At 40.9% G+C, this 20,737-nt stretch overlaps 1 protein-coding gene across 5 annotated transcripts in view; it reads left to right on the top strand.

Annotated features, from left to right (window-relative positions):
• The window catches only part of NFIA (nuclear factor I A), a 373,630-nt gene that overhangs the window by 259,728 nt on the left and 93,165 nt on the right, over positions 1-20,737 (top strand). For all 5 annotated transcript variants that reach the window (XR_005066092.1, XM_037043745.1, XM_037043736.1 and 2 more), the window contains exons 5-6: positions 7,984-8,101; positions 14,292-14,419. Coding sequence is in view for 4 of the 5 variants with exons in the window: in XM_037043745.1 (XP_036899640.1) it covers positions 7,984-8,101; positions 14,292-14,419 (246 nt within the window). In the remaining variant the exon portion in view is untranslated. The remainder of the gene's footprint in view (positions 1-7,983; positions 8,102-14,291; positions 14,420-20,737) is intronic.

Here is a 20,737-nt window from a genome sequence, read left to right as displayed (position 1 = left end):
GGCTAGAATGTGTTACCGCAGCTCCCTCTTGCTGGTTACAAGACCACTGTTGGTGGCCCTGTAGGCATGCCTAGGATGACAGTGGTCGACATTAGGTCAACTAGTAGAGCTGAGTTAATCCAGTATATCATTGACATGAGTATATATTAGGATTTTTCAATAGATGGGGGAGAAAAAACTCAAACGATTCTTGGTGACATTTTTGAGGATTACAATTATTATTGTAGCTAGCTGGATTTGCGGGTTGTTGGGATGGGAGTCTGTCGATGTGGTTTGGTTTCCCGATAGCGAGTTGTCAGGAGGTCCCAGTGCCCTCCTGGTGAAGGGTCTTATGTATGGAAGTCCTTCCCTGGTTTGTAGATCATTGTGGGGCAAAGACCTCGTAGGCTATTCAATTCTTCCCTTGTTAGGGGATGGCTGAAGCTGTATCAGGTCAGGTGGGCACTACATTTGACTTCAACCAAAAGCAAGATGAGATGATACTCTAAAATGCAGAAAATCAATCTCAGTCCCAAAGGCAGAGCCACTAATGCAGGAGCTCAGTTAGCACTGCTCGCCCCACCATAGGTGGCTCTGCTAGACCCAGGGTCAGGCCCTTTACCCAGCAAAGCCCTGGTGGACACTTGTAACTCAAAACAAAGTGAGAAGTTACAAACCTATGAAAACAAAGTGAGAAGGAAGAGGATGAGATAGAACTTTGCCAGTTAAGTGGTAAGTGATTATTATATTTCTATTTAAATCTTGTTGTATTCATCACCCCAGTAATTGATGACAAAGGGAAAACAGGGAGACTGGAAATGTGGGTTTTACCTTTGTTTCTTTGAGCAGATCAAGATACGTGGGTTCAAATCCCTGCTCTGTCACTTATTTAGCTGTGTGAACTTGATCATGTCACTTAACCTCATAGCTAATTTTCTCATTCATAAATGAGAGTAATACAAGTATATATTTCGTGGAGATGCAGTGAGGATGAAATCAGATGATTCAGGTGAAACACCTAGCACATTGTCTGGCACATAATAAATGCTCAATAAATAGTAGCTCATAGCTGGGGTTTTTTTTCATTAACAAGCTCATATGATTTTAGTTTGATTCAGTAAGTGTTTGTTGTATATACAATATATGAAGCATCCTGCACTCTGTGCTAAGGAGAATACAGAAATAAGTAGGAAGCAATCCTTTCTTTATAAAGTAGATATCTGAGTTTCTTGAGATCCAAGCCTGGGCTTTACTTAAGGCAATTTGGTACCTGAACACATTAATTTTTACAGATTGAACTTGAAATAATTATCAAAATAGGCCATCTTCATGACTCAGAAGATGGTATCAGTGAGTTATTCCTATTTTACTAAAAGAAAAACATTATTTTTAGAAACAAAAATTTTACTGTTTCCCTCCTCTGCCACTACAAATACATGTTTTGTAAGTCGTATCCACAAAACACGATCTATAAAAACATAACCTATCTGTGTTAGGAGACGCATTTGATGGGGTTAAAACATTCTTACCAGCTTTTCACACCTAAGACTGCATTTCACAAAAAGCATTGCTTAAATCTTACAATAGCAGTGAAGCTCATTTTCACACAGAGGGAAATCCTTGTTTTAGTTAAGTGCCTTTCTTTTAGGTTTCCATTCTGGGAAACCACACCCCTGGCCTGCATTTGGCCAGACCTTTCAGAAAGGAAGGGTCAAAAAAGGAGAGCAGCACATGGCTTACAGACCCGCAGTCTGCTTGGCAAAGGAGTTGCTGAGGACTGTGTGGCATCCGAGCTGCAGGGAAAGTACCTTTATGATTGATTTCCATTCAGGTAGGACTGACTGCGGTGTGGTCATTTTTCCAACCCGTAACTGCTCACACTGCAGCAGTCTGCTATCTGCAGGGTGTCTGAATTATAACGGTCTGTGTTCGTGTTACCTCTTCCCCAAATTACTTACACTGGTTTCTTTTTCCATGCAAATTCATCAGTTTTACAGCCCCTCGTAGCCACAGTCAGGAAACTCTGGCCGAAAGCACAAATTGATAAAATGAGTTAATTTTACTGTACTTTTTTTCCTCTCTGAAAGCTCTCTCTCATAGGCAGTATTCAGGAAAGCGTATTATGGTAAAAGGAAGATAACAAAGCAGTTGAATTTTTTTTGCCATGTATTACTTTCCAAGATCATTCCTTTTAACAATGATTCCAGATTTTGCTTGAGTTGTCGTAGCATTGTGCATTTCACAACTGTGCATTTGGCAGTAGGAAGAATAAGCATTTCCCCACGTCCCCTCCTTCTGTGCAGTGACACGGACTTTCTCCCGAGGTCTTTGCCACTAGACTGCACAGCGACACGACACTGCCGTGCCTGTGGAGCTGCTGTGGGCTCTCACTGCCCCCCCCACTCTGCTGTCGTAAAGTTCCCAAAGCCTCTGTGAGCGCACAGATTACATTATCCAGAGAGAAATATACCTGTTTATTTTCCAATAGTTATTTTATAAGCTAGAAATTCAGTGCGAAGTCCTGATAATTTTTATTGGTGTGTGTGTGTGTGGGGGGTGCTTTTGGCCATTATTTTGTATTCTTTAGTTCTCATGAAAATTCGAAGAAGGGGCAACTCTGATTGCTAATCTGTAAAATGTAAACCCCACGAGGGCAAGGTTTTTATATGTCTTGTCCACCAATGCACTTCAAGCGTCTGGAACAGAGCCTGGCCCTTTAAAAGTGCTCCATAAATATTTGTTGAATTTCATGGAGTGCGGCCTCTCAGAGGACAGGTGCCATCAGGATTAGGCTGGCCACACTGGTCACTTGTTAATGCTCCCCGCTGATTCCTGTTGAACAAGTTGTAAATTCCGTGTACTGTCATCACCCAGGACGAGTCTGAAAATTTGGATAATTTTTTTCTTTTTTCCATCCTCCTCTCTTTCCAACAATACAAGCCTGAGCAGATTGTCTCTGGTGGATGGCAGGAGTTCAATAACCACAACCATATCCAACTACTAATGTGTACAGAAGAGCAGGTCATTAAGAGGGTTGGCTACTAAAGTAACCCCTTTCTTCCAATAGCCCACATTACTATAATGATTTCTTAATAGCAAACCATTTATTAAGAAATGACACAAAGGCTACATTCTGCTCGTGACAGGGAAGAAGGGATGGGGGACAAATGGCTTAGAAATAACATCCGAAGGAACAAAAGTTAACCTTTTGAGGAAAACGCCGCCACGGAACAACGTCCACACAAAGTTCAGGTCGGAGTCATTGCAGTATTGCTGGGAAAGTTGAGCCGGTCCTCACTGTGCGTAGTTAGAGATTCCTAAGTTTCCTTCTGTGTTCATTGAAATTTACAGAGAGGGGGCAAATGGGGAGGGTGATTATTCACTTTTCTTAATTCAGGGCATATTTATTGACCATCCACTCTGTGTGAGCTGTAACCGGCAGTGAGCTGTTTAGGAACACAAAAGCAGCTGTGGGGTCTGTAGGATTAAAGGTCATCTGGTATAACCCTCTGACTTGGTGAACTAGGGAAGTTGCTTAACCTCTTCGTGCCTCAGTTCCTTCCTAGGGCATTGTGAGGATTAAACGGAATGATGTGTTTAAAGCTCTTAGCCCAGTGTCTGCCCCTGAAGGATGCTTAATAGACGTTTGTTGTCGTGTAGCCTTTGTTGTCGTGATGGTGCTGGTGATGGCCACAGCACTAGGTGGTGGTGGTGGTGGCAGCTGTGGTGAGTTTCCATCTTTATCATAATTATTATTAGAATTAGGAAGCCCAAAGAGTTTAAATGGCTGAACCAAGTCACTCATGTGATTAGTGGCAGGACTGGGACTTTAGACAATCTCTCCAAAGTCCAGATCAGCACTTTTTTTAATGCCCTAGGAGTTTATCTTTCTAGTTCTCAAAATGCACTCAATCCAGCTGGGGAGAAAATATTATACATGAGATAATTAAACAGTGATAAAGCCTACAGTCAAATATAGATGGAGCAAAATCAGGTTTCACAATATATAGAACAGACAGGAAGTGTTGTGGTTGGTCCAATTCTCCTTTAACATCTCTGCAACTACGTAACTTCTGTGACACACTGGAAGGCAGCTAGTAGCTGGCTCCAGAACTCTCTATGGCATCCTAGGTGGGCGTGGGACAAGGCACTTAACCCCTGAAAATTTTAGTGTCCCAATTTGCAGGACTTACTGCCATTATTAGCTGAGAAGCACATTATATGTGATATATATATAGATATATATGTATATATCTATATATATATCTTACTAATATTTTACATTTGTTAGAATAATATGATCATTTGCTTATGTATACCCCTTCATAGTGCACAATTGGAAACAGTCTTTTATACGTGTTTACTCTCTCAGAAGAGCGACATATCTATTGTTAAAATTCTATTTTCCTTCTTGACAGCATGGGTTAGGCCTCTAGTGCCTCTTTCCAGGACCTAAATTAAGCGATGCACTGATTCCCCCACCTCCAGAGTGTTAGTCCTCTTTCTCATATTCTGTGTGCTGTCCTCATCTTACCGTTCTTCAGATGCAACGGTTACCATTTCCCCACTCAGAAACTGTCATGGGTCCCACAGATCACTCACTCTACCCCCGCTCTCCAGACTTATGCACCTGCCTTCTCACTGCCTGGAAACCCTCTCTGTCTACCTTCTCTGCCTCTTTAAATCCTAAGCATCCTTGAGGACTTAGCTTAAGCACCCAAAGTTCCTGAAATCAACCCTTTTTGTGATCCCACAAGCCAATGTGATCTGTTGTTACTCCCATGAACCTTCCTAACACATTCTTTGTGTTTCTCCTTTGGTGTTGATCCCATTTGGTATTTCATCAGACATTCGGGTGTTATTTTATCATTCCACTAGACTGTAAACCTTGTAGGCACGGAGACATTGTATACCTTTTTAACATCTCAAGTCTAAGGCAAATATTATATATAAGAGTCAAGGTGGCATGGGGGGGACAGGATTCAGGGTCAGACATCCTTGAATTTTAATCCTGGTTCTCCCTCTTTTTTTGCCTTTCTGTAATTCAGGGCAAGTAATTTAGCCTCATTCCAAGGTTTAGTTCTTCTCATCTAGAAAATATACTTTCCTGAAATGGTCGTTTTGAAGATTAAGTTAGCTATAATAGAGTACTTACCAAAAGATGCCCCTAACAGTACTCAGAGAAGCCTACCAAAAGCCCACCTTTTGAGTTCTTAGTTCAAAGTCTCTTCCTGTTCAGATCATAGACACTGAGAATACCCAGTCCTTTTGCAGGGATACTTGGTCAGTGACTCACATAGGACACTTTCTTTTTGACCGTCCCAATATCACTGAATGAAAATCCACTGCAATAATCTGTACATATACACCCATTCCAACGGGCTGATACATACACCCAGGTGGTACCGGGGTGTGTTTCCTTACAAGACTGCGCTGAGGAAGGCAGAGTCTGGATCTGCACGTTATTAGGATGATTTAATTCAGGTTGTGAAATCCATTCTCATTTCAGAAATTCAGTGAGGCTTTAAAATTCAGGACACACATAATCACTTTTCCAAGCCCCAGAGTCACTCTCCAGAAGTCCAGCAGACACTTTGGGAAGTGTCGCAGCGCTGCCAGGCCACCTGCTGCTATTGGCTAGGTTACAGCTGCAGTCTCCTAAGTGGTTCACATGGAGAAAGTGTACAGGCAAGTTAAGGAGCATTTCTGTGGGCTGAATTATTTTTTTAATCTCCCTGAGAGTTGGGAATGCCATATTTACACATGCATTTTTCATCCTTCACCTGTTCCTTCTCCCTTGACATTTTGAAAAGATGCAGGAAAAGACATTTTCTCCAGGGCCGACCATGATCGATAAAGTGTTAACTGTAAGTGCAGCTGGGCGTTCCCCACGGGGAAAGGGTCTCAGACCTGCCCCCACAGTGCAGTGCGTGGTGCCGCGAGCCTGGTTCACTCCCATCTTGCTCTGTCTCTGCTTCCAAGAACAGGGGAGTGGGGCTCATGTGGTTCCCTCGATGCTCGGGAGCGAAGCAGCTGCTCAATCCAGCTGAGGCCTCACCCCAGCCTGAAACTCTTGGAAACCTAAATCCAGACCCTTGACACTGATCAGCCTTATCTGCCTCCTGTAGTTAATGAGAAGTGTGAATCTCGAAGCTCCACGAAGGCATGGCATTAATAAGTACTGTTGAATGCCAGGCCATTCAAAGGGACGATGGGTGATCCAGACCCATATTTGAATAATCAGCCCTCATAAAATATAAAACGTTATGAAATAAAAGGGGGACATATGCACATATATTTTATATTAAAAATTATTCATTAGGACTCTACGTGTGCACTCAAGCCTAACCATTTGTTTTTGAACTAAAGGAACTTCCTGCATTAAAGCCTACCATTGAAAGATGTATTTGAATCTCAAAAAGAATGTGTGAATTTCAGAGTTTTCAATTTCTTAGCAGTGACTGTTCATATATAATGTCAGTTATTAGTAAGGTTTAGCCATTGCTATTAATCAAACAACTAAGTGTTTATTCTTGGAAACTGCTATATCCCTTCCCAGCCTCCCTCAAGTCTGTCATTTTATGATGGTTCTGCAGTTTCCCCCAAGCAATAATCCTGGGAAACATCCCACACTCCCTCTTCCCATTATTACCAAACTTAAGAAGTCAACACATTTTCTTGATTCTAACTTCTAAGCAACTTGCGCCAGACTGCTCCTTTCCATCCCTTGAATGTAGACCACACTCGCGTCTTATCTATTTAAATGGCTCCACCAGCCTCTATGATTTTACTGATTATATTCTTCGACTGCCACGCCACTCCCCACCATTCCTACCTCATGACAGGGTGATGTGTCTAGATTACAAGTGCAAATTCCATGGTAGCATTTTCATACTTTGTTGACTCTCCTTTGACTAGGAATCAGTTGTGTTTGGCCAGTGCTCACTGACTGCCTCCTGGCGTCTGAGTTTATGTTAGATGCTGACAATGTAACCACAACCGTCCCAAACTATAGTAGAGAGTGATAAGTACGGTATTGTTTTTGCTTTTGCATAATCTTCCAAATGAAGATTATTTGTACTAATGTAGTTGCACTACTAATTTTGCAAAGAGTTGTTTTATACGACTGATAGATGCTATTTATTTCTTTAAAATATTGATTGTGCTACTACTAAAACAAGGTATCTAGTTACTCTAGGACACACAAAAAATTATAGTGAATTGCATCTCATACAACCGTCTGCTCTGAAATCATGTATAGTCAAAATTATCCTTAGCAATTCCTTAAAGCAGAGGTTGGCAAATTCTTCTACATAAATATGTTCTGCCTTGTGAAGCATATGATCCCTGTCAGAGCTACTCGTCTCTGCACTCACAGACTGGAAGCAGACAATGCCTAAATGAATGGGTGAAGATGTTTTCCAATTAAACTTTATCTACGACAGGGTGTGGCGACCATAGTTTGAAAGCCCTGCGTAGGTGGGGTGGATGTAAAAGTACAGGTGGATGTGGGGCACTGAGGTGATTCAGAGTAAGGAGAAATCACACATATCTCATCACCACAAAATGAAAAAGATGAATTTGCAGTTCATACCTGATTCTAAAATACAATGAGTGAAAGCTATCAGGATCAGACAAAATTAGAAAAGCTCAGGGAAAGTTTTGGCTGGTCACCGAAGAAAAGTTGCAACCCAGAATGTGCAGGTATTTTTGTTAAAAGCATCCAGGAACATTGTGACCCTATTGATGATTAACCATTAAAAAAAGAGAAACGATGAAAGATACATTAGGAAAAAAATGTCTTTCTTATAGAGACTATCTTTATTGTTGACATTCTTTTGAGATCTGAGTTTATTACTCATTATTCTGGATAAGTTTAGCCTATAAATTCAAAAAATAAAATGTGTTAAATGCAACATGGAAATATACTCTCATTGATTTTTTATTCACAGAACTTAATGTGTTTTTTCTTTCTTTTTTGCTTGTTTGTTTGTTTTATTCTAGCACCAATAGCTGCAGGAACTGGCCCGAATTTTTCTCTCTCAGATTTGGAAAGTTCTTCTTACTACAGCATGAGTCCAGGAGCCATGAGGAGGTCTTTACCCAGCACGTCCTCTACCAGGTAAGGTGATTGATGGCTCTTTAAAAAGTCACACTTCATAGTTACACAGCTTGATTTTAATTCTAGGCCTTCCAAGCACTTAGCAATGTGTCAGTGGCTGTAGAAGATACTAGAAGGTGGGTTCAGCCACAACAGACCTCAGTCTAATTGGAGCGAGAAAGCAGATGCATGTGCGGCAGAAACAGACAGACAGACAGACAGACAGATAAATTACACACACACACACACACACACACACACGTGCCAGACAGTAAAAAAAAAACAGCTAAATTATGTGATAAAGGATAAAAATAGATAAATAAGGCTTTGTCCAACAAGAGTGACTTGTGCGGCCCTGGCTGGTGTAGCTCAGTGGATTGAGCACGGGTCTGCGAACCACACGATCGCGGTTCGATTCTCAGTCAGGGCACATGCCTTGGTTGCAGGCCAGTTCCCGGCAGGGGACACACCAGAGGCAACCGTACATTGATATTTCTCTCCTTCCCTTCCCCTCTAAAGATAAATAAATAAAATCTTTAAAAAAAAAAGAGTGACTTGTGCGCAGTGATAAATGTTGCTTAGGGTTGGCGAGGTGGAAAGAAATAGGAGTGTTGTTCTGTATGGGGTGAAGACCTGAGCAAAGGCATGGAAGAAGGATGGATGATGAACATAGCACGTTCTTAGGAAATTAAGGACGAGGCTTGACTAGGGAAATGAATGTGCATTTTGGAGTGTTTGGCACAAAGTTGATGCTGGTGACACCAGTTTCAGTCCCTGTGCTCACAGCAGATATCACAGCTGAATCCCAGCTGTTTTCCTGCTCAGCCCCCAAAGGTCTCCAAATCCAGTCTGTTGGAGTTTCCCTAAGAGATAAACCCATTTGATAGCCTGGTATGAACGGGGTCTCCTGGCGGGTGCGGCTGGATCCTAAACCTCGTTGTACCTGGAGACCTTAAAGAGGTCAAGTTGGAAGAGCGGAATTAGATAATGATTACAGGGCACTTGATCCCTTTGAGGTCACAGAGCCAAAGTCAGAATGAAGCATTTTGCAGGATCCTGTTGTCTCTAGATAACCTGAACCAGAGGAAAAGGGATTAGGCATTAAACCCACAGTATTCTTTTACAAATTGGCTCTAGCATTGGACTGTGACGACAAAGAAAAGAATGGTGCAGAACGGTCTTTCACATTTGTGTGCTTTGCAGAAAAACAATGGACAAAGGCATATTCCTCCAAAAGCAAGGGCCAGAGTTTTATGATTTGAAACAATGTCGAGATCAAATTTTTGGGGGTATAGACTCACTCTTACCTTGACTTTAAAATTTTTGCCATCATTACTTACCAAAGAAAAACTAGCTTAGTCATTACTAATACCTTGAAAATGATTGAAATGGTTATTTTCTAAATATAACCACCAAATCCTGCCATCATCTTTCATGTTCTTTAAATATTCCCACTGTTCGTTGTGGTATCAGCTCTTCAGGAAAAAAAGCCTCAAATCCAAAGTACATTTATAGTAAAAGAATGAGATTGTGAACACATTCAGGTGCTAGTACATTTCAAGGATTTTGAATGTTTGCTGATGGAAGAGACATTGTATACAACTGTGTTCAGTCAACATGAAAGAGCTTTGCAAACACTTGTGGGCAGTGATTAATTTAAAAGTTGATGGGCTGTTTGTTTTTCATATGTGCGCTGTGCATGTACCATGAGTGTCCCCAACAGCGCTTCTCCTGCTCTTTTGTTGCCTTTTGTTGTGACTTTGAGTGGAAATCTGATCATTAATGTCATTTAAAAAGCTAGTGTCATTCTCATATTCCACAAATAACTCACCCTAATAAGGAGCTAATTATGAACAGCATCAATAGTTAACAACTCAATAATATGTTTGTTTTATACTCATTAGACTCCCCTAGGATGATTATTTTTAAAAAACATTATTTAAACATATAGATTCAGAAGAATGATCTGTGTACAGGTTAGAAAATGTGCCCAGAGAATACCCAACAGCCACATACAGAAAAGTTCATCAATCGATCAACATTTGCTCATGCTGTGCAAATATTAATTGGTCAGCTGGTCTGTGAGAGGCGCTGTATTAGGTGCTTTACACACTTGATGTGATTTAATCTTCACAATGATTGGACAGTGTAGACAGTCTGGCCATTTAACAATGGACAGACCCAAAGTTCAGAGAAGTTAAGTAACTTGCCCAAGGTTATAGACGTAGTAAATGGCAGGCTGTGTTCAAACTCAGGTCTGCTGAAACTTAAATAACATGCTATTTTTACACTGAATCCTCTTAAGAATAGGACTGACTCTTTCACAGGAAACAATAGAACATGAGCGCCATGGCCCCTCCAGAAAGGGAATAGTATGGCATCTCTACTTTTCCTGAATACTTAGCATTTGCTATCTTGAATTATTATTGCCATCTTTAAAATTTCTACACGTCCTGCCTGCTCACCTGCACTGTAAGTGCCTTAGAGGAGAGTGGCTTATTCTTTCATCAGCAACAGAATTATTATATACCAAGTATACTGTCTTCAGCACTGTGGACATAAAGTCAAGTAATAGGAGCTTTACAATCTAACAGTTAGAGACTGACAAGAAATGGAACTTTTTAGCTTGGGTTACTATGAACATTCTGGAAAGAGGCATTTTACCGTTAAGGTCTAAGGTAAGGCTTCTAGGCTTTATACATGATAGGGATTAAGCAAATATTTGGAATGAAGATAATAGTCTCGCCTTAATTTCTAGGTAGAATTGCTAAGAACACAAGAACAAATTTTACACATAAGTAGAAATGGTGCATCAGTCCTTAGAAGAAAAGGAGTAAGAGCTTACTGCTACTTCTGGGTTTCCTCAAATGTTTCTGGACGAATAGAATCAGTGTATGACAAAGTCCAGAACAGGAAATCAAAATTATTGACTAATTCATTTCTAAATTTAAAAAAATTAAAGGAGACTAATGGGTATTAATTGTAGTTTCTACAGTTTCTGTACCCCTTCATAGTCAACATCTTCAAAATCATAGAAGAGGCAGTATAAAATTTGAGATAAAATATACTTTTTTATCTCCAAAAAACATTGTCAACATAAACCACTGTCAAGTTTGTGAAGTTAATAAACTTTGGGAAGAGCTCCACTGGTCCACCCCAGCACGTCTAACATTTTCAGTCCTGGGTCTTTTTCTCTCCTTCATCTTATACCTTCATCCTCTAAACATTTTTCCTGTGTCAATCCCGAAAGCCCTTGAGTTCAAACTAAGGTATCAGCTGATGACTACAGACTCTCTCACCTTTAGAATTCAATACCTGCATGGTTTATTTTCATTTTATTAATGGATACCAAAGCAACCAAATCTTGACAAACTCCGAAAAATACTAATAATGGGAAAATGATGGGCAATAGAGTTGGCCCTTTGGGTTGGATCTCATTGAATCATGACACTTGGGTGAATCCTTGTGCTAAGTATTCATGGCTGTTTTTAAGTCGGTAGCTCAAATCAGCAGTTTTTTAATGTATGCCATTAGCTAGATACTGTGGTAGGCACTAGAGATTAAGAGATATATTTTCTTATATGTATTTATACAAATAGAGACAGACCCACAGACAGGGACAGAGAGACACCCTTTCACCACAGACCTCACAGTCCCATCAGAACATACAGGTCAGGCCTTTGTTTATTTGTCAGGGAACATGAGGGAAATATTTATTCCTTTCCAATTTGTATTCTTCCAACTTCTAAAATGATCTCAAGTGACTTTCAATTTTAGAACACAACAGGTCATTTTAAATTTAGAAATAGAGGCTAGAAACCATATGGAAGGATAGGAGACGTTATTATATTTAGAACCTGAACTAAGAGTTATTTCTTAAATTTGCCCCTGAGCTTCCTGTTTAGCAAGGCCAGAATGGGAAGAAATAGGTTATATAATCTGTGTTTTCTAATAAAAAAGGACAATGGAAATTCATTCCAAAAAATCATATTTTTTCTGGCTTTGTGTAATAGGAATTCTTGTGTATATTCTCTTATAAATCACTTCTACTAGACGCAGCTTTACATAAAATGCAGAAAAGTTTTTCAAGTGGCTATTTTTCAGTGAACTTCAAGGAAAGCCAAGCAAAGAACATTAAATAGGCTAACAAAGGTGTGTCCTTTGGGTACTAAGCTATCATGCAAACATATACCTTGTTTTTCAGTGGTATGGCTTTGATAAGAACAAAACTTAAAGGCTAAGAATACTGGTATGCCAACTTTAATAACTAGAATTTCTTGCCTTAACTTGGGTTCTCCACATTTTTTATTTGGATTGCTTCAAGGTCCTCTTACTCATCTCCCTGCTTCTCAGATCCATCTCTTCTTTTCCCTTTGCTTTTCTAAATCTATCATCTGCACAAGTACTAGAGTGACCTTTCGAAAATATGACTCTGATGTCACTCACCGTTGACTTTTTCAGGGAGTCTCTGCTGCTTGTGGGATAGGTCTAGACCTACAATGTCTTCTATAACCTCCACCCCCCTCCTTTGCTCTGCCGTTCTTTGAACTTTTGCCATACCAAACACCTGGCCATTCTCTGCCCGTGACACCATTTACTAAAGATGTTGTTTCTGCCCAAACATCACCGCCAGGAGGTAGTGATATTCAAAATACTCAATAACCCAAGTGACACTAGCAAATCAGTTAGGGCACGTGCCACCTTGCCCAGTGCTCAGGCTAAGTCCTGGAATGCCGCAGGTGTGCCAGACATGAACCCTTTAGGATTTGGATCAGGAGGTTGTCCCTGGACAAAGATGGGCAGCGAGGTTGGGGGAGGTTATGGGGCATCAGACAATGGCACTTAGCTAATTGGTAAAGAAGTATTTTAATATTTTAAAATCCAAAGTGGCCGCCTCGGTAGTGCATCAGCTGCAGAACAGCCCATCTCTGCCCGTCTTCTGCTCTGTCTCCTTGACACTCCCTCTTACAGGCAGCCCTGAAACCAGGTCCTCAGGGGAGCCTCTCCCCTCCTCCCAGATGTGTCACAGTTCCTTCCTCCAACGAGGAACCGATTATCTCCTATATGTGGTTCCATCACAATTCCTGTATTTCTCTTGCATAATTTTGTTTATCTGTCTGTGTTCATCCACTAGACAGTAAACCCCACGGAGACATGTCCGATTCATCTGTACCCCAGCATTTCACCCCACACCTGGTGTGTAGGAGGTACATAGCGAGTGTTTGATGGATGGAAGCATTAAAAATTCCGTACCCTAAAACATGACAGCAAGCACTCCCACTAGGCCTGAAGCCTGCCCATTCTATAGTATTTCCTGCCCATTACCTGTTACCCTCTCTTTCTAAAGCCTCAAACTGGGAGACAAAAAGTAGTCCTTTAACGGGAAGAAACAGAAGTATCGGAAATGTATCAACCATACCTCTCCAAATATTAAAAAATTTCTACCGTGATGGAAGAGAACTTCATTTCGATAATACGTTTGTAGAGGAAGACATAAAAGTCATTGGGTCACTCTTTTTCCATGTCCCTCATTGTCACACATGAGAAAGGAAATGTAATCCTTCCTCCCTTTTTTAATTTTTTTGGTCTCTTTTGTTCCCTGTTTTATCTCTAGTGTCTAGATCAGTACCTGGACTATTGTAACTCTGCAGAAAATATTTTTTGAATGAAAAATCCAAGTGGAAGATTAGAAGACAGCAAAAAAAAGAAAAGAAAAAACCCAGCAATTCAAGCATTTCTTGAAGGGTCATGCACCCTGATTTTTATCCTTTCTAGGGGACAGAAAGGGGTTGCACTGGTGTCTAGAAAAATCGCCAATGGCTGTGTCCCAGGCACAGCCTGAGGAGGTATAAAATGTGGCCTCACTTACTGATACTTCCAGGTGGAGACAGGAGTGGGAGGCAGCCCCCCGTTCCTTAAAGGAAAAAGGAACAGGATATGGCAGCAGCAGCAACTTGAGTGACAATAAAAATCAAGCCCAGACATTTGGAACAAGACAGACCCAAGACTTTGTTCCACATCCAGTGACTCACTAAATTGAACAAGAGCCTGAAAGAGTCCTAGAACTGTACTGAGTCGCCCAATTGCTTCCTGTCTTGGCTTTCTTTCAACCAGAGAGGCCTTAAGTTAACTTAAGGGAGGACCCAAGTTAAGTGTCCAATTGAAAGGTGTTTTGGATTGCCTGTAAACATGTACCCATGTGTCGTTTCAGCTCCACAAAGCGCCTCAAGTCTGTGGAGGATGAGATGGACAGTCCTGGTGAAGAGCCATTTTACACAGGCCAAGGGCGCTCCCCGGGCAGTGGCAGTCAGTCGAGTGGATGGCATGAAGTGGAGCCAGGTGAGCGGGGCGGGCGAGGGGGCTTGTGGCTGGCACTGTGAAATCTCCGTGCCCGTGGGGGCCCACGCCGTGTGGAAAAGTGACGAGAGCAAGCTCAAAGCAGTTGACTTTTTGACTTTTTGACTTGTTCACCATGAACACTTGCTTGTATCTGGCTGCTGCATTTATAAAAGGGTGGCAGTGAAAAGCAGCCATTCAGCTGAAATGAAAGACTGGTAAGAACGGTGTTATGGTTTTCTACTCTGACATATTTTCACCTGTGTTATAATCCAGCATGCCATTTGCTTTTCCTATTGTTTTTATAGTAACTGCCTTTTGAGTTTGGTGTTTTGAATTATCTTTTAATAATCAAAATTAAAATATGTAACTTTTTCAACTGGATGGATAATGTTAGAAAGGAGAATGGGTTTCCAGGGTTTTTGTGTTTATACGGTACTCAGGTTTTTATAAAATGAGAATACTTTATAATAATTTTTTCTATTACTGGGTATCGTCGTGATCGTTTTTTATTTAAGAGGAGCCATGGACTTTGTGTCCATCTTCAGTAAACTAAGCAAACAATGAGGTCCAGTCTAACCTCCCACAGTGGTCCAGGCTGGACTCTGGAGTATTGAGAGTAATGGGAATAATTCTGGTAGCAGAAGCTTTGTGAAGTCTTTTTCCATGTCCGATCTCCGCCTGGGCAAAGGGGGTCTTCTTTACTGCCTTCCCCCAGATGCAAAGCCAAGCAGGAACAGAGGATAGAGTGTGGGTTGGGGAATCGGGTCAGCAGAGAGTAATCCTGGTGCCAGCTCCTCATCAGGAGCTGTGTGATTACTGGCAAATTGCCTAACCTCTCTGAGCTTGTGTCTCCATTTGTATTGCTTGTCAGTAATAATAGCTGTTTCAGTGTTCTTGAGAATTAAATAAGATAACATATATAAGACATCTAAGAATTATATAAAAATGTTTTCTGACCATTCTCCTTCACCCATGCCTCAGAGTAATTTCCCAAAAGAACAGACAGACACCAAGAAAATGTATGAACTAACCTTTTCATCTTCAAATCATAACTCCTCTCTATCTTCCCTATGCATGAAGAGACGATTCTCGGAGGGTGTGACTATAAAGGAATAGCATGAGGGAGATCTGGGGGATGGCCGGACTGTTCTGGGTCCTAACTGTGGTGGTGGCTACAGGACTCTGTACATGCGTTAGTTAGCTAACATTCACAGGAATGTATTCCACCCCCCAGCCCCCAGGCATTTTGCTGTATGATAGAAAACAAAACAAAACCTCAGGCCCCACCGGCTAAGTCTTTTATCCTTCACCCTTTACTAAAATGCAAATTTTTCACGTTCCCTTGATCTAGCCCAATCTTTCTCAACTCATTCATTCATCCATTCGCTCATTGCACAATCTTCACTGGGAGCCTTCCCTGGATGGAACGCTATGCCTTGTTCTGCGAACTCCAGGATGGATGGGAAGGCTGTGGCTCCTGCTTTCAAGGAATTCATAGTTGGGGATGGGAAACAGACACGTAAGCCCACGAAAGCAAGATGGGAAGTACAAGGACGGGATATTAGCTCCGGTACTGAATTCTTCTGTTTTTAGCAACACAGCACTTAAGGTGTGGTGGGGCTTCTATAAAGGCCACATCAGCATCACGCCACACTTACCTCACACCAATTTGCCTAAAGGGGCTAAGAAATACACCTGGGCCTGAATGCAAAGGAAAATGCTGACTCCTCCCTGCCACTAACTGCAGCATCAGCAAGGCCTCAGTATAGTGCCAATGAAAAGTTTATGATGGCCTATTAAAAAATTAAAAGATGTGAAACTTTTTTGAACTCTACATGAAAGGCTAATTAGAGTCCTCATCGGTTTACCTGCTTCAGTGAAAACCAGAATCGATATATATAGGTTTGGTGCATTTGAGCTTGAATATGGTACTGATGCAGTTTTAGACATCTCGGAACTGCTTTTATTGGGCGGATATCTGAGGCCAGTGCCTCCTCCAGCACCAGAGGCTGCCCGTTGGGTCCTTAAGTGGGTTGCTTTGGGGCATATTTGGGGGCATTGGTGTTGGTGGGATATAGAGTGCTTTGGTCTAGTCACTTTTTTATTCAGAGTAATTCCTTCTCTGTTTGTGCATTATAGATCAAATGACCATGAATTTTAACGTCTGAATACCTATATTACTTTTAGTCATTAAATAAGTAAAATTTAATGGGTGACCTCTTTTGGGAGGATGGATGCATAGATGGAGAGATAATACCATATATATAGTATAATTATATAATTATGGGGGATTATACAAATGTAATATATACCAAGTAAATGGAAATATATACAATTTTTAGAGAAATCCCCCACAATTATATTCCTAGACAGATTCTCCCTTCTCTACTCCTAAGTTATTACAGAAAAATGCAGTTTCTTGGTATATGTGTGTGGGGAGGACAGTGGGTAAATTTACATTTGGCCACATTCAGCATAGAAACTCATAATTGAAACAGGGCCTGAGGGGACATTAAAACTCAACTGAAGGATGTTGTACATGTTCATGGTGACTTTGGTGTCATTAACTCACACCAGCCATTTTAAATGGATAATTTATGCTGCCAGATGGTCCTTTTTGGGGATTTTCCATCCAGCCCAATCCCCTTTTTGGCACAGAGAACACCCTTATGTTGTTCCCACACTGATCTGGGCTTGCATGGCTTTTCCCCAGGGGTACAGTTCATTGAGTAGGAGGCTTTTTAGTGATTCACTCATGTAAATTTCCTTCAGAGCATGTTGGGAGTTCTGTATGTCTGAATGCACCAGCAGCCTCTTGCTTGCCTGCATTCGGGATAATTCTCTCAGACAAGTACTGAAGGATACTTTGTTTATGCCTCAGATGTGACACAGAGAACAAGGCCTGTGCTTACTCCTCACTCAGAGAGCTTTGCATCTGTTTACCTGCCCTCAAATGCTTTTGGGGGGCTCCCCGTCTAGAAGAGGGCCGAGGGTTGCCAGAAGAGACACATTTCCTGGAGCAACAGGAAGGCTTCGGAAAGTAAAACAAACCAGACATGCAGTAAATTACATAGGCTCTTTCAAATGTCTCTTGTAGTATCCTGTTCCCCATTAGTTTATCTCAGCACTTTCAGTGCACAGCTCTTATTATCTGGGAAGAAGGGCATAGGAGATTAAAGATGATGTTAGTTTCAAAACATCAGACAACCTCAAGCTGACTTTTGCTTCTCTTACAATGCTTCATTTGTCCCCTCCACTTTAGTTTCGTCTCCCAGTTATCTCGAAACTGGGTTAGATTCGAAGCTTTGAAGCTAATCACACACTGATGAAATGAGTTCTATGAAATTCTATCAAGCAAAAATGCACATACCATCAACTCTTGTTTATCTGTACAAATGAAAAATTGCAGAGAAAATTGTTAATGCAAATAAATAGGAAGAAAACCAACATACAGGCACCTACATTGGGTCAGACACCGTGCATGAGGCTTTCATATATGTGGAAAAATTATAACTGCAATTGTTCTTTTAAGAAAACTTACCCTTCTTTAAAACAAGCAAGATAGAATGACCCTGCCTTATTAGGGAGGAAAACTGAGAATTATAATCCAGAATCCCAACTTCAACTAAATCTGATTTCAGAGTATAAGTTTTCTCTTCAGTAACCTCTTTTACCATCAACATTTATACTTGTATTTTAATGTCTTATGCCCTGGGATTATATTGAAATTAAAAACATAATAATAAAAAAACAAGCAAAAAAACTAACAAATCAGAAAAACCTGGAAAATCCCCTACTTTCCTTACCCCAAATTCATGTTGTACAACCAAGGCCTGGAGAGGAATGTGGGTTATTAAATTCACATTGGATGCAGTGTATAAACAAATAGTTTTAATGTTAACAAAGGGAAATACCTATCATATTTTGCCCATAAAATCAAATAATCCTCAACATTCATATCTAGGTTCAAATAATAGCTCTTCAAAGAGGCTCCCAGTGAATCTAAAGTAGCGGCCGACTCACTCCCATCATCCTGTAATTCATAGCCCTGCTTTCCTTTCTTCAGACCATCGTCTACTGTTGTCTCTTTTCTCCATCTAGAATATACATCTCATGAGCAGTGAGATTCAGTCTGTTTTTTCTACAGCTGTGTACCCAACACTCGTAAGAGTGCTTGTCACAAAACAGGCACTGAGTAAATACCGATTGATTGATTGGTGGATGGATTGAAGTCTAGAAAGCCGAGAGATGTGGACACTTTCAATAAATCTGAAAGCAGAATTTGCCACCAATAATTTTCTCAGAATTGATGTTTATGATAACCTCAATCAATCTATAGGCTGTTATTCAAAACGATTGGGAAGGCTCAGCCAAGGTTTCCATTGACAGATAGTGGTATATGAGACTTACTCGAGCCTCACAGGTTACTGAGTTGTATAACTTCCTGAACTTGAGACCACACCTGCAGAGAGCACGTACATATCGGTCAGCTCCAGCAAAAGTACAGATAATTATTTATTGTGAAAAAACAGGAAATTATAGGATTTTATGGTGAATTTTACTATTGTGTTTGAAAACAGGGGTAAGTGGCTACTTAAATTTTCTCCTATAGAAAAATATTCAGAGTTCTATCATGCATTTAATTATACTGTGAATGTAAAACCTTATTAATAGACACAATTACATTTAGCCAAGATCCTGGAAGTTCTCAACATTTCAGTGAAAACTTTTTAAGTCTAATTTGAGAGATCGATTTCTTTCAGAGATGGAATTATTCCCAAAGATATAGTAGTCCTCATTTTTGAAGGTCATCATCAAGAACTGTAATGTCATGCTTTCTACTCTTACCACAATTATTAAGTAAAGAAATATGTTTCTTTTAAAGGTATTTCTAGAAGAATATTTCAGCAAGCATCTGGTCAACCAGCAGCCCAGGACATTTAGAGTCAGAGTTCACTGTCATAAATATAAGGAGCACAGTTTGTGTTTTTCCAGACTTATGTTAATTCACTGCCATTTTAAGTACCCCATATCAGATTCACTAGGATTCTCAACTCTGCTGGTTCTAGTTTGACTGACAATAGTCATTCATCTATTGGAAAAGTCAGGGAAGTTTACCAACTTAAACTTGCAGCCGAGACATGTAGGAGGAGGCCCATTATTGATGCCAATAAAAAGGCAGCAGACTGGTAAAAACAGGACATTGATCATGGACACGCCGCTGCACTGGCATATATTAGGGAAAATTATTCGATCTCCCACGATCTCCCGCCATAATAGGAACAGTCACTGTTGGAACGTAACTCTGCCGTAGGATCGATGTCTTGGCTTTTCTTCTGCATTTCTGGAGCAGCGGGAGAGCATCGTTACGTGACAGCATTGTCTTCCATTGTCACTTCAGTATTGACACCCACTCATCAGAGGCTGGTGGTGGGCCAGGGAGCACCAGGACCGGAGGGAGGGGCCTGCTCTGTAGTGATGCTCCTTTACCAGAGAGATTTCATCCGAATAATGGGTTGTCGCAGGAAAGCTATGTTGCGACATGAGTGTTCTAACCACCCCTTGGAAATGGCTATTCTTTAATGCCATAAAACAGGGTCTAAGACAACCAATTGCAATTGGAGTCCAAAAGGTTACCTTCTATCTTTAATTTTTTCAATAGTTTACTTTTTATTGTATTTTTCTCATTATTATTTGTCCCCCTCATACCCTCTTCCACCTCCCCCAACTCCCCTCTCCCAACAATCACCACAAAGTTTACCTTTTAGAAGAAAAGAAACAATCTCACACACATGCATGTGCACTGTCTGTGTATGGTTGTGAGTTTGTCATATACATATATATGATAGAGCATGGTACAAAAAATTTACTGTTGTATCTCTGAAGCCTGTTATAGTACCTGGCACAGGGCATTCAATCAATATTAGTTGAATAAATAAATAGCTAATAAGATGGAGACCACACATGTCCTATCTGGTCCTCTGAGCAGGCCAAAGTGCTCGGGCAGCAGAGTGCCGTGTGCGTTTGTTGTGTGAGTGAACGTAGCTCCGCGTGCATCGGGGAGCCCAGATGCGCATGTGTGTGACCGCAGATGCTCCCACGAAAGCAGATGCCGCGCTCCAGCTGCTCTGGTCTGAATACATAAATTACCCAAATCTCCAAGTTTTTAATTTGATGTTGAAATTGAAGCTGTGCAAATATGCTGGAAGGAAAGAAAAAAACCATAGCTTACACCTTAGGTTTATCTGTGAAATCTTCCTTCCTGGCCTGTCCCCATCACCATCTTCAACACAGCCCCAGTGGATTCAGCAGCAAAGG

The sequence above is a fragment of the Sturnira hondurensis genome, unplaced genomic scaffold, assembly GCF_014824575.4.
Source record: "Sturnira hondurensis isolate 20B ecotype Veracruz unplaced genomic scaffold, ASM1482457v3 Scaffold0000648, whole genome shotgun sequence".
Classification (NCBI taxonomy): domain Eukaryota; kingdom Metazoa; phylum Chordata; class Mammalia; order Chiroptera; family Phyllostomidae; genus Sturnira; species Sturnira hondurensis.
Note: the sequence above shows the minus strand (reverse complement) of the source record. Positions and strands in the feature narration are given on the sequence as shown.